This window comes from Salvelinus sp. IW2-2015, linkage group LG33 (genome assembly GCF_002910315.2).
Source record: "Salvelinus sp. IW2-2015 linkage group LG33, ASM291031v2, whole genome shotgun sequence".
In the NCBI taxonomy this organism is placed as follows: domain Eukaryota; kingdom Metazoa; phylum Chordata; class Actinopteri; order Salmoniformes; family Salmonidae; genus Salvelinus; species Salvelinus sp. IW2-2015.
The window spans coordinates 21,251,388-21,265,687 of record NC_036872.1 but is presented as its reverse complement, the minus strand read 5'-3'; the positions used below and the strand labels follow the sequence as shown (position 1 = coordinate 21,265,687).

General features: G+C 45.2%; 1 protein-coding gene across 1 annotated transcript in view; it reads right to left on the bottom strand.

Moving 5' to 3' along the window:
- Positions 1 to 14,300, bottom strand: part of LOC111957925 (sodium- and chloride-dependent GABA transporter ine) — a 58,592-nt gene that overhangs the window by 31,544 nt on the left and 12,748 nt on the right. Inside the window, exons 3-6 of the mRNA XM_070436966.1 lie at positions 7,922 to 8,132; positions 7,553 to 7,685; positions 6,972 to 7,106; positions 6,666 to 6,769 (exon numbers count right to left, since the gene is read on the bottom strand). Of these exons, the coding sequence (XP_070293067.1) occupies positions 6,666 to 6,769; positions 6,972 to 7,106; positions 7,553 to 7,685; positions 7,922 to 8,132 (583 nt within the window). The remainder of the gene's footprint in view (positions 1 to 6,665; positions 6,770 to 6,971; positions 7,107 to 7,552; positions 7,686 to 7,921; positions 8,133 to 14,300) is intronic.

Genomic DNA, 14,300 nt, shown 5'->3' with positions numbered 1-14,300 from the left:
GAGGAAATCCTGGCAGGACAGGATCGCCTTCCTTGGCGGCAGACGCAAGGAGAGAAGGGAGGACAGGGCCGACGCAGGGGTTGCGGCCACAACGGAAGCCCAAAGGACAGCCCCCCCAAAATTTGGGGGTGGTACACGGGGTGGTCGGCGGAGCCGAGGAGGGAACCAGAGCCCATCTGGGAGAAGATAAGAAATTGGAGGAAGTGAACGGAGAGAGCCAGAGACCACCTGGGAGGTGATAGAGGTGGTCGTCGACCCAAGGAGAGTACCAGAGCCCGCCTGGGATTCGTTGGAACTTTAATGCAGGGAAACTTAAATCAGTTCTACCAACATGTTAAATGTGCAACCAGAGGGAAAAACTTCTAGATCCTGTACTCCACACACAGAGATGCGTACAAAGCTCTCCCTCGCCCTCCATTTGGTAAATCCGACCAAATTCTATCCTCCTGATTCCTGCTTACAAGCAAAAATTAAAGCAGGAAGCACCAGTGACTCGGTCTGCAAAAAAGTGGTCAGATGAAGCAGATGCTAAACTGCAGGACTGTTTTGCTATCACAGACTGAAACATGTTCCGGGATTCTTCCGATGACATTGAGGAGTACACCACATCAGTCACTAGCTTTATCAATAACTGCTTCGAGGATGTCGTCCCCACAGTAAACTGTACGTACATACCCAACCAAGAAGCCAGGATTACAGGCAACATTCGCACTGAGCTAAAGGGTAGAGCTGCCGCTTTCAAGGTGCAGGATTCTACCCGGAAGCTTATAAGAATCCTGCTATGCCCTCCGACGAACCATCAACAGGCAAAGCGTCAATACAGGGCTAAGATTGAATCGTACAACACCGGCTTTTGACGCTCGTCTTACGTGGCAGGGTTGCAAACTTTTACAGACTACAAAGGGAAGCACAGCCGCGAGCTGCCCAGTGACACAAGCCTACCAGACGAGCTAAATCACTTCTATGCTCGCTTCGAGGCAAGAAACACTGAGGCATGCATGAGAGCATCAGCTGTTCGGACGACTGTGATCACGCTCTCCATTGGAACTGCCGATCTGCGGTCAAGAATGCTGAGTTCATTCCAGTCCCTAGACTTTTGGGCCTGACAGAGACATGGATCACCCCAGCTGCTCTCTCTTTTTGGCCCTGACAGAGACATGGATCACCCCAGCTGATTTGACTACATTTTCTCTCATAGTCCGACAGCTTCTAGTCGTCGCGGTGGTGGCACAGGGCTGCTCATTTCTCCTAAGTGGATAATTCTCTCTTTTCTCCCTCACTCACCTGACCATCTCCTCATTTGAATTCCATGCGGTCACTGTCACTTGTCCACTTAACATTGTTGTCATCGATCGCACACCATGTGCCCTTAGAGCACGTGTCAAAACAAGGGCCACGGGACGATTTCGGCCCGTGACACATTTCTGCCTGGCCCGCACAATTATTTGGGTTGTCATTCATTTTTGGCCTGTTTCCATACAGCCACAATGTGCTGCACTACAAGTCACAGCAAGTACTGCAAATGTGCTGCACGCCAAACGGCAGTACATTGCCACACACGCACCCCTCCTCCCAGACCCACACCCACACTGTAGTGCAGTGTATCATATCATCATAAATGGTACGGACCGAATCTTCTACCGGAACAAAAGTTTAAACATGTTGTAGGCTAAATGTCAATGCCAAGTTTTGGTTCCAATGGTCATTGCTGTTGCCTACAGAAAATGTCATCTTGGTTGTTGTCACGCCCTGACCATAGAGAGCCTTTTTATTCTCTATTTTGGTTAGGTCGGGTGTGACTAGGATGGGTAATCTAGGTTGTTTTATTTTCTATGTTGGCCTGGTGTGGTTCCCAATCAGAGGCAGCTGTTTAGCGTTGTCTCTGATTGAAGATCATATTTAGGCAGCCATTTCCCCACTGTTTTTTGTGGGATCTTGTTAATGTGTAGTTGCCTGTGAGCACTCCATAGCTTCACGTGTTGTTTGCTCTATTGTTTTTTGCGTTTCATGAATAAAAAGATGTGGAACCCATATCACCGCTGCGCCTTGGTCCGAATGTTTTTACGACGTTCGTGACAGAAGATCCCACCACACCAGGACCAAGCAGCGTGCCCAGGAGGAGAAGGTATCCTGGACTTGGGAGGAAATCCTGGCAGGACAGGATCGCCTTCCTTGGCGGCAGACGCAAGGAGAGAAGGGAGGACAGGGCCGAGCAGGGGTTCGCGGCCACAACGGAAGCCCAAAGGACAGCCCCCCAAAATTTGGGGGGTGGTACACGGGGTGGTCGGCGAGCCGAGGAGGGAACCAGAGCCCATCTGGGAGAAGATGGAGAAATTGGAGGAGAGTGAACGGAGAGAGCCAGAGACACCCTGGGAGGGGTGTAGGGTCCGAATGTTTTTACGACGTTCGTGACAGAAGATCCCACCACACCAGGACCAAGCAGCGTGCCCAGGAGGAGAAGGTATCCTGGACTTGGGAGGAAATCCTGGCAGGACAGGATCGCCTTCCTTGGCGGCAGACGCAAGGAGAGAAGGGAGGACAGGGCCGACGCAGGGGTTCGCGGCCACAACGGAAGCCCAAAGGACAGCCCCCCCAAAATTTGGGGGGTGGTACACGGGGTGGTCGGCGGAGCCGAGGAGGGAACCAGAGCCCATCTGGGAGAAGATGGAGAAATTGGAGGAGAGTGAACGGAGAGAGCCAGAGACCACCTGGGAGGTGATAGAGGTGGTCGGTCGACCCAAGGAGAGTACCAGAGCTCGCCTGGGATTCGTTGGAACAGTGTGAGGAGGGGTACCGGAGAATGGAGTTGGCTAGGAGTACGCGGCAACGCAGGCGTTTGGAGGAACGTGTCATCAGTCCGGTGAAACCTGGGCCGGCTCCACGTATCTGGCCTCCAGTGCGTCTCCCCAGTCCAGTACATCCTGTGCCTGCTCCTCGCACTCGCCCTGAAGTGTGCGTCACCAGTCCGGTACCACCTGTGCCGGCTTCACGCACTAGGCCTCCAGTGCGCCTCCCCAGTCCGGTACGTCCTGTGCCTGCTCCTCGCACGCGCCTGGAAGTGCTTGTCACCAGTTCGGAACCTCCGGCGACGGTCCGGAACCTCCGGCGAGGGTCAACGGTCCGGAGCTTCCAGGCAAGGCGTCCAGTCRAGCTCCAGGGCAGGAGCCTCCCTCTGCGCCAGTGTCCAGTCCAGGCACAGTGTCCAGTCCCGCTCCAGGGCAGCAGCCTTCCTCTGTGCCGGTACCCAGTCCGGGTACGGTGTCCAGTCCAGCTCCATGGCTAGAGCCTTCCTCTGTGCCGGTACCTAGTCCGGGTACGGTGTCCAGTCCCGCTCCATGGCCTGCGCCTTCTTCTGCGCCGGTGCCCGGTCCAGGCACGGCGTCCAGTCTCGCTCCATGGCAGGAGCCTTCCTCTGCGCCGATGTCTAGTCCAGGTGCGGCGTTCAACCCAGTTCCATGGCCGGGGTCCTCCTCTGCGCCGAGGTCCAGTCCGGGCACGGAGTTCTACACGGCTCCATGGCCGGACCCGTGGTCTGGGCGGGGGCAAAGTCCCGCACCAGAGCCGCCACCAATGCTGGATCCGCGGGATGAGCGGGTTCTTCGTCTCGCACCAGAGCCGCCACCGACGCTAGATGCACACCCGGACCCTCCCCTATAGAGTCAGGTTTTGCGGCCGGAGTCCGCACCTTTGGGGGGGGGTACTGTCACGCCCTGACCATAGAGAGTCTTTTTATTCTCTATTTTGGTTATGTCGGGGTGTGACTAGGGTGGGTAATCTAGGTTGTTTTATTTCTATGTTGGCCTGGTATGGTTCCCAATCAGAGGCAGCTGTTTAGCGTTGTCTCTGATTGGGGATCATATTTAGGCAGCCATTTCCCCACTGTTTTTTTTGTGGGATCTTGTTTATGTGTAGTTGCCTGTGAGCACTCCATAGCTTCACATGTCGTTTGCTCTTTATTGTTTTTTGCGTTTCACAAATAAAAAGATGTGGAACCCATATCACMCTGCGCCTTGGTCCGAATGTTATTACGACGATCGTGACAATTGTCAAAAAGTTATAAGAAAAAGGATCCACACGCCACGCGGGTATACATTACTACTAAAAGAACAATAGGATACACAAGCAAGTATAAATGAGTCAACAGTTGAGTCATCTACTTTATGAAATTACAGCCTGATGCCCTTGCATCAGTAAATTCAATGTCAACTGTGRTGCCATCATGTGTTCCATTTACCGCGTCAGCGGAGGGAAAGTGTACAGACACATGCCATAGTCCTAGCTAGGCTACTAAAATGTTGCAGTCTGGCTTCGGTTTTAAAAGATTGACAATGAATAACCAAAAAAAACATGCAAAGGAGAAACATGTAAGCCTATTACAGCAGCATTTGAGCAGTAGCCTAGGCTGGCTCCTATAACATTTTGAGTAGGGATGCACGATATATCGGTGAGCATTTCGGAATCGGCCAATATTAGCTGAAAATGCCTACATCGGCCGATGTCTAGTTTAACACCAATGTTAAAAACCGATGTCAAAGCTACCGTGCTTACCTATATAACATAGGTACATGGTGTAATTATGCTACGTAAAATGTTGTGCTACACGTGCAACACAGCATTCCAAACCTAGCCCACAATGTCTGCTGTGTGGATCGAGCAGTCAACAAGTCGAGCAGTCATTTGTAAGAGTAAGAACATTTCAGCAGTCATTTGTAAGAGTAAGAACATTTCAGCGAGACAACTCAAAGGCGAAATACATTAAAGCCAAGACAATGGAATTCATTGCCCTTGACAATCAATCGTTCTCTGTCGTGAGTGATGTTGGCTTTCGCCGACTGGTCAAGCACCGGTGCACACTATCAAGTGCGCTATTTTTCAGATGTTGCCCTACCGGAGTTACACAGTAATAGCGTCACTGCTATTAGCTTCACAACATACATACTATGGAACGCCGTTTGGGTCTTTGCGTGTCAAAAAAGATACAGTAGCACTGTCAATGCTGTACAAAAAAAGTCTGCAAACAAGAAAACACCGGCCACGAACGATGTGTTTACAATACCCCGTTGGTAATAAAGCATAATTTGTTTGACCGCAACTTCTGGGGTAGCTAGCTTTAGCTAATTGGTAGTTACAGTCTTGTCTRMTCGCTGCAACTCCCGTACGGTCTCAGGAGAGGTGAAGGTCGAGAGCSGTGCTTCCTCCGAAACACAAACACAACTGAAGACCGTGTCAGCGTGCACTGCGCCCGGCCCGCCACAGGAGTTGCTAGTGCATGATGGGACATGGACATCCCTGCCGGCCAAACCCTCCCCTATCCCGGACGACGCTGGGCCAATTGTGTGCCCGGTCGCGGGAGACCGGTCCTGGACTCGAACCCAGAATCTCTAGTGGCACAGCTAACACGGCGATGCAGTGCCTTAGACCACTGCGCCACTAAACCGTGCTTCATAACACCCGCCCGCTTAACCTGGAAGCCAGCTGCACCAATGTGTCGGAGGAAACACRGTTCAACTGGTCAGCTTGTAGGCGCCCGGCCCCCCACAAGAAGTTGCTAGAGCGTGATGAACAAAGTAAAGCCCTCCCGGCCAAACCCTCCACTAAACCGGACAACGGTGGGCCAATTGTGTGCCTCCCTATGGGACTCCCGATCACGGCCGGTTGTGATACAGCCTTGGATCYAACCCAGATCTGTAGTGACGCCTCTAGTACTTCGATGCAGTGCCTTAGACCGCTGCGCCACTCGGGAGGCCCTGAGGTAGAACAGTTTTAAGTTTCCCTGTGTTAAAGTCGCCGGCCACCAGAAATGCTGACTCTGGATGGCGGTTTCTTGTTTGTTTATGGCCCCATACAGTTCGTTGAATGCCAAAGTGGCGTTGGCTTGTGGAGGGATGTAGACAGCCGTGATAATTACAGAAGAGAAAGCTCTTGGTAGATAAAACGGTCTGCAGCTTACCATGAGGTATTCTATATCAGTGAAGCAAAAGCTTGAGATTTCATTCACACTGGAAGCAGTGCACCAGTTGTTGTTTATGAAGTCACACCCCTCCCCCTTTGGACTTGCCCTAGTCTGTGGTGAGTAACTACAGTAACTGGCCAGAGTCACAAAGCAAGGGACAAGCCACGTGCTTGGTTGCTTCTGAGGAGTAACCAGGCCCTTGTTTAGAAACCATTGCCACTGAAGCTTTACGCCTTTGTCGAAGCCAAGTATTCTCAATTCGRATAGACCATCTGCAAAACACCCCCATCGCACACGCTATGTCTATTTAGCTGTTGTCACAGAAATAAGAGAGAACAAAAMAACTGATTTAAACTAGATTTTCAAAAAGGAGGCGCAGCAGTGCCTCCCTTTGAAGAATGTATGAAGGGGACCAGTACGAAGAAAATATGACTTACTACTACTGTAAGTCACTCTGGATAAGAGCATCTGCTAAATTACATACATTTAAATTAAGTTTTAATAATTGACAACCTCACATGCCCTCACTTGATTGACAGATACTTTGATGTACAAAGCATGTTGGGTCTTATTGAGCAGACACAGTTAACTGCTCTTAGTCACCATGAGACAGTTAATATTTTTGAACTATAGAATTGTGTATCTGCAGATAAATCATGTGATGGCAAAGACAAAGTGGTCTTATAGTGGTACAGGAGACTGCATCTCTAACCTGAGGATGTTATTGTTGAACTTGTTGTAACTGGCCATGGAGATCATGGTACCAAATCCTATTCCAATGGAGTTGAATACCTGGGCTGCAGCGTTAACCCACACCTGCAGTAAGGCAGAGATAAGCGGATAAAGGTGAGCGATGCACACAATGTTTTTACTCATACTGTAAAACAAGAACACAAATACTAATCTTGGACTAGAAACCTTTTTCAATGGATCCTTTTTTTGTCCCAGACTAGGCATAATCTGTGTCCGTGAAACTGTCCATTAATCGTCATTCATCCTCTAATACAGTATGTCACACCTGAACGTCAAGCAGCTTGCTCCACTTAGGCTTCAGGAAGTAAAGCATCCCATTCTTGGCTCCAGGAAGCTGGACATTATTGATGAGCAAGACAAACAGCATGAAGTATGGGAACGTGGCYGTGAAATAAACAACCTAAAGCACAGAGTGAGAAGAATACAAATACTCAGTAAGTATAACATGATWTTAAATGTATTGTCGATCAAAACATACAAGGTGTATGAAGCAACAGAGGTGGAACAAACTCTGTCTCCTCTAAATACCAGGAGGAGAAACATGATATTTGACACCCATCTGTTCTCCTCCAACACCCACCAACAATGTAGACCAAGGCAATGGAAAACCTTTAAATTTGAATAATGATTCCCCACCGATGAGACAGCCTGAGAGCATACAAAAGTTATAAATGTATACATTTAAGAACAAAGAGTATCTGGTGAATGCAACCATTTAAAATGAAACAGTAATATCTATACATTTCTGTTAGCCAATACCACAAATTACTAACACTAAACAATCTACTGTTCTAAAGAGGAATACCCATAAGTAGCTGCTGTTGAGGGAAGAGAATACACTCTGACCTTGCCAGTGGATTTGACACCTTTGAAGATGCACAAGTAAACAATGACCCAGGCCAGGATAAGGATGCCAAACAGCTCCCAGCGTAGMCCTCCTGCCTCCTCAATACCATTGGTTATCTCCAGAAGCCTGTGACTTAGAGAGGAAATAAGGGTCAGGATGGGAAACAAAGCTAAAGAAACCTTCATAATCATACTGTTATCCTTCAATAATACAAGAGCCCTGACTTTACAGTAATCTGGATGGGACCTCTTTGTTTTGTGATAAAACAAGCTATAACAATAWCCACAAGAGTCCTGGGCCCTACCCATGCCAGTGACTTCTAGACCCTACATCAATAAAAATGTGATTAATTGAAGATCGATGCTTACTCAAAGTATTGCTGACTGGCCGAATGCAAGTGGGTGGTGTTGCCAGGGAAACCGATGGAGCAGTTACCAACAGCATTCCAGGTGTTGTTGCAGGACTGCCAGGGGAAGGGGGCTCGGAATGAGTTGAAGAGGTAGTAGAGCGCCCAGCTCATGAGAACGTTGTAGTAGGTGCAGAGCACAAAGGAGATCACGACTGTGGCAATGCCKACACCTGTAGAACAACAGGTAGGGCAAAAGGGAAAAAGTCATGGAACTTTCCTACAGTGGTGATGCCCCAGCAGCAGTAGCTACTTTCTCCTCTGGTGTCTTTTGTGTGTGGGCCTCCTTCGGAAGTGTACTGTATGTAGATCTATAAAGGTAAGCATGGGTAAACTACAATGGTAGTGCTCCCATTACCAATTAGCTGTGGACAAAAGATTCATGCATGTGCCTAAAATCCAACAAACGCTTCCCAGGAAAGCCAAAGCTCAAGAAAAAGTTTGAGCATGCTCCAAAAAATAAAAAATAATGTTCCGGTACTAACAGGACTGACCGATTCAAAGCGGTGGGTTTGGCATGTACACAGATAGAGATCTACCTGTGCCTGAGCACCTGCCCCTTTGCCCTCCRACTTGCCAAGTGCCTTTTTGGGTGGTGGTATAATCTTTTTTTTCGTGGACAGTTTGTCATTGTTGTTCTGAACCAACTGACCGCAAGTCACCACCCAGTCCCTTGATTGCACCTGTTGGTCTGCCCTGGAGCTTGCACACAAATCGCTTGCTTTTTCCCGGTCTGCCCTGGAGCTTGCACACAAATCGCTTGCTTTTTCCCGGTCTGCCCACAGAGATTGCGTGTACAGTATCCAAACATGAATGTCTTGAGATGTATGAGTAGCAAATTACCTATTTTAAATACCAACACTATTAAAAAGATGGGTCCGCACTCAAAAATATTWTWATMWTWTTTWTTTTTTCACTGCATCAGGGATAGCGTACACACGTTTCGGCTTTGCAGCCTTCTGATGAATTCACAGGTTTTGCACACCAACCAAACTTCTGAGAAAGCGCACTGGTCCTCTTTTGAATACTGTATCAACAGTACTGCCACAGAAGCTGCAGCATAACATTTAATTAACACTTGATTTACATCATCAATATTTAGGTCTGGTTGGCTGATACGAGCAACAGAGACAGGTAAAGAGACAGAGGAGCGGCTGCATCTACAGACCCAACTCCATCCTTTCTTTAGTTGGGAGTTGCACATGTTTATCAGCAGCAGCAACTGAGATAGTCGACTCTAGCTAACCATCATATACTAACATAACCAGCCAGCCATATCATGAGTTAGAAGATTATGAATATTATAAAGTTATTTAGATAATCATTTTACGGATTGTGATTTGAGCCAGCTTGCTAGCAGATTTACATCAATCATCAACGATCGGCTGACACCCCACCCACTTTTTCCGATATCAATCATGTCTTTAGGAGGCAACTAGCTTGCTTACAATTTGTGATGAGTGTGTTGTTGCAGAAATAAAATAGGCCTATGCTTTTATTTATTTATTGCTCCTGCCCCCTGAAACGTCTGTGCACGGCCCTGACATTGGCCATAACTAAATAGGCCAGCAGTTTGTAKATTTTGAATAAATCCACTCTATTTTATGGGAACTGAAGAGTCATATGTCTAATTTTGAATAAATCCACTCTATTTTATGGGAACTGAAGAAGAGTCATATGGACATCCAGTTCCAGGCATCTGTGGATATAATGAGTTGGGATTTCATTTGCGACACAGTCCAACAACATGACAAAATTGATCAAATTTAGAAAAACGAAACAGGCATACATCGTTTCAGTTGTTTATTCTTTAGCTTTTTGTTGCAGTTTCTTTTTTTATTGTTGAGGGGGATAAAATAAAAAAATCTAGTAGCGTACACAATGACTCAAGTATTAGAACTACGCCCCTGTGGCATGATTAGACCTTATGATAAGAGTAGTCCAGGTTTACTACCCGAACTTGACATGGGTCCTCTGCTGTGCTGGGTCTCTCAGTTGGACACTGAATAACCAAACGTTGTGCAATTTCTCATAAGAAAACATCACGGAGAGCTGGAACTAACTGTGGCAGCCAGCCGATTTAGAATTATCAACAAGTTAATCTTATAATTGCATTAGTCAGAAACAGTGTTGAGTGTTTCTCTTCTCTAAATAGTTTCGATTAAAAAAGTTATTTAGTCCTTAGCTCCAAGAATATGTAGCGAGGGTCCAACAGTTTAGCAATTGTGTAATGACTGTCTACTGTTCATAAAGCATTCCACTGGACTCTATGTACATTAATGTACTCTGATAGAAGAACTGTGTCTTGACAAACAAATCCCTGTGAGGTCAGGTCATGTTTGGTGCCTCACAAAATAATCTCCAAAATGCTTCATGCCCTAAACTTATGATCATATGAACTTATGATCTCTTATTGATGTCACCTGTTAAATCCACTTCAAATCAGTGTAGATGAAGGGGAGGAGACAGGTTGAGAKAGGGATTGTGTATGTGTGCCAATCAGAGGGTGAATGGGCAAGGCAAAAGATTTAAGTGCCTTTGAGCGGGGTATGGTAGTAGGTGCCAGGCGTACCGGTTTGAGTGTGTCAAGAACTGCAACACTGCTGGGTTTTTCACGTTCAACAGTTTCCCCATGTGTATCAAGAATGGTCCACCATCCAAAGGACATCTAGCCAACTTGATACTACTGTGGGAAGCATTGTAGTCAACATGGGCCAGCATCCCCGTGGAACTCTTTCGATACCTTTTAGAGTCCTTGCCCCGACAAATTGAGGCTTTTCAGGGCAAAAGGGAGTGCAACTCAATATTAGGAAGGTGTTCCTACTGTTTTGTACACTCAGTGTATATTGGCATTGTTCGCAGAGAAAGAATAATGGAATGCTGTGGACAATATGGAGGGTGGGTCGACTAGAAAACACCTCTGTCAACCCAATATAACCCTACAGACCTCCAGGATCAGTTGGAACTACTGCACACCATAAGCCTCCTTTCCTTTCATCCATCCCCGAGTTTGCGCTTTCCCTTCACACCACTAATTAAGGGGATGGTCTGCTCTATTGACTTGTCCAAACACACCCAGAGTGGCGTAATGGTGTTTGCGTTCTCCCTGTCAAAAAGAGTTCAACCTAGTGTTCAATAACAACCCAGGGCTGCAATACTGCCAACGAGGGAGAATTCAGTAGGAGTAGTACAAAATATTAGAACATTTTATGAATTGCTAAATTTTATGTAGGTACATTATGTGAATTGTAAGTAATGGATCGACCTCTAAATGTTCAGTTACTGTAATAATTATTTTGTCAGAAAATTACTAAGAAAAAGCAGATAAAATACCTCAGTTTACAAATATAAAGTTAGCTTGACCTTGCCCTAACACATGCTGTAGTCGATCTCAATCTTTCACTGCAGCATTGACACAATCTCTGTCTTTTACTATTGCAACACTGAAACATATTTTTGGGCTAATCTTGCCAGCCACTAAACTAATTGGCAGGGTTTACGATTTCAGAAACAAAAGCTCTTCTGATCCAATGCTACACGTACATCTATTATTCAAATATTAACCCATTGTSTTCAACTTAACCTTTTCATGACCAAAGTTTCCCTGTGTAGATTCTGCTACTGCACCTGTAAAGCTAAGTCATGGTGAAGTCACCTGACATGCCTGTGATACTGCCAACAACAAAATAGACACACAGGTTATCTTATGATTAAGAAGAACTGGTTCCATCTGCTAATAAAACTAATCATTGTTTTGTTTGTGTATATAYATCCACACACATATGTACACACAAACATACGTTGTTAGCAGCAATCAGGTAAGCTGAGCCCCTCCCGGTCCCCATAGGAGTATTCACCCCCCACTCAAACCCAAACCCTCTGACGAATTAAGACACATCTCAGGGACACCAAACAGACAAACAGCCAAAACACAGTACACACAAGGCCGCTCAAAATATAAAARAAATCAAAGCAAAGCTTGGTCTTTTTAATAAAAAATGTAAAACAAAATATGCCCCTAAACCAGAGGGTTTTTAGAAGTAATAAAGCATTTTGCAAAGGAAGAGCCYTCAGCTCAGTTTTAGCTGTCGTGAAACGGAAGAAAACCATCAGACGTAGTTGTATAGAATGTGAGCTTATGAGTTTGGTGTATGATCAATTCCTCAATGCCATGTGGAATGGGATTTGTAATAGAATCACATTAGGGATTAATAGGAATGTGCTGCATTCTGTATCCAAGCTCAACCACCAAAATATGGAATTACAAATCACATTACAAATACAACCCACAGAAAGATACAATGGTGGGTTTGAGAGGAATAGGAGAGGATTTTACAATGATACATTCATATACTATTAAGTAATTACACTGTAAGACATTAGTCCAGTGTGTAAATGTTGTTTATTTAACAGAGGAGAGATGTGTATCACAGTGTGGCATAGTAATATCAATCAAAAAAATATACAGAAAGAACTACCTGCTTTTGTCCCCTGCTTAGCACAGAGCCATTACCAGTCTGAAATGAGCGATAAATCAAGGGACGGAACCATACGCTTTGACCGGGTAGACTGTCTCTGTTTTTGAGGAGATAACTATGGAGAAAAGTCTTCAGTTAGAACAGGTGACCTTATTGATTCAAACCCAAGAGTCAATGGATGTTGATGGCTGGGCTCTTGAACATTGGAGGGAGCATTACGTGATTGCTAGTGTTCTGTAGGCAGAGGCCATTCAGTGTTCAAAAATAATTGTTTTTTATTTTTTTATCTGAATTATTGTGTATGAATTAAACAAAATACAACTCTCACTATTCAGAGAGTTGAATACTTAACAGTGTGCCTCCTGGACTGCAGAACAAGATCCAGGCAGAAAGTTTGAAATCTTTAACTTAGATGAAAAATAGTGCCCTGCAGCAGACACTAGAAAGAGAACATACTATGCTCTCATCTCTCATGTGATAAGTAAAACACTGAAGACATTGGAGGGATTTGTTTAGAGCCACTGATCCTGAGCTAATTTGATGTGTTAAGGGTGGTGAGGGGGGGTTCTAAGAGGTGCTCATGAAAACAATGTGAATTCCGAATTCCGATTCCGAAGAGAAATATTGTGTATATCAAGAACACATGCTGAATCYCCCATATTTGATTCCAAATTTTGATTTGAATTGGCTACTGTTATTTGGCTATTGTTATTCAGAATGTACTACATTTCACTCCTTGAGTAATTTGAACATGTGTGCACGTCAGCTCCAAAACAAAAGCCCCCACTGATTAGATGTCAATCAAAATAAGCCTTCCAGAAAAGCAGGGCCAAATAATTGGAGACTAATTGAGGTACTAAAATTGACATTGTACAAGGTCTCAGCCAACAACAAATCATCTGAAATAATTTGGTTTTGTGACAGACAGAATTGTATATTTAATAAAATAACAGAAAATATCAATCACACTCAATACAATACACATAATTGATTAAACAAGCAGACACAGGCGGTTCTCAGGATAATGTGCTCCTATTACCACAGTCCAGCAAAATGACAAACGAGTGCTTTCACAGAGTCACAACCCAGATCAAGTACACATCCCTGTAATTCAAAAAGGCCAAACCATAATGAACAAATAAAACACTTCACTTGAATGATTTGTCATGAAGCAAGTGTAATTGTTACAATGTTCAAAACAGAGTAATCCACTGCTTTCTTGGTGTGCACAAACTGATTCCTAACCTGGCCATCTGTGGAGATATGGGTTGGGAACTAGATTATGTGTGGTTAGGCAAAAAATGGACATGGAACAGACTGATGAATATGCAAGTGTTCCCAGCCCACCCCCTTGGGTTATCACACATACAAAACATACCAAAAGTATGTGGACACCTGCTCGTCGAACATCCATTCCAAAATATGCATTAATATGGAGTCCACAAAAAAATAGCCGAATCCACAAAAGGGGTGTCCATATARTTTGGTATATAGTGTAGATGTGACGCCCTTCCTAGAGGATGTTGGCTGGTTTGATCTGATATCTTAGTTTTATTACCTTTGGTTTGGTCAACAATTGATTTTGAATACAAACAAGTCAGATCTGGTATAAATGGAATGAAGGTCTGTCGTTCACCCTCTTATCCTGATGAAGCCTAGGAAATMAGAATTGATCTAGGCCTCAGGCCTAGTAGGCATATCTTTGTACATTCTTTGCTATGTTAAATGTCAGTATTGCTTTGTATCTTAAGCTTTATGCCTTTGTGAATCCATTCATTCTACAACGTTATTAAAAAATACTTGCGTTTTMCATTCTCTTCTCATGATCATTCCTTGATCTTAGTCAGCTAAATGCACAATACT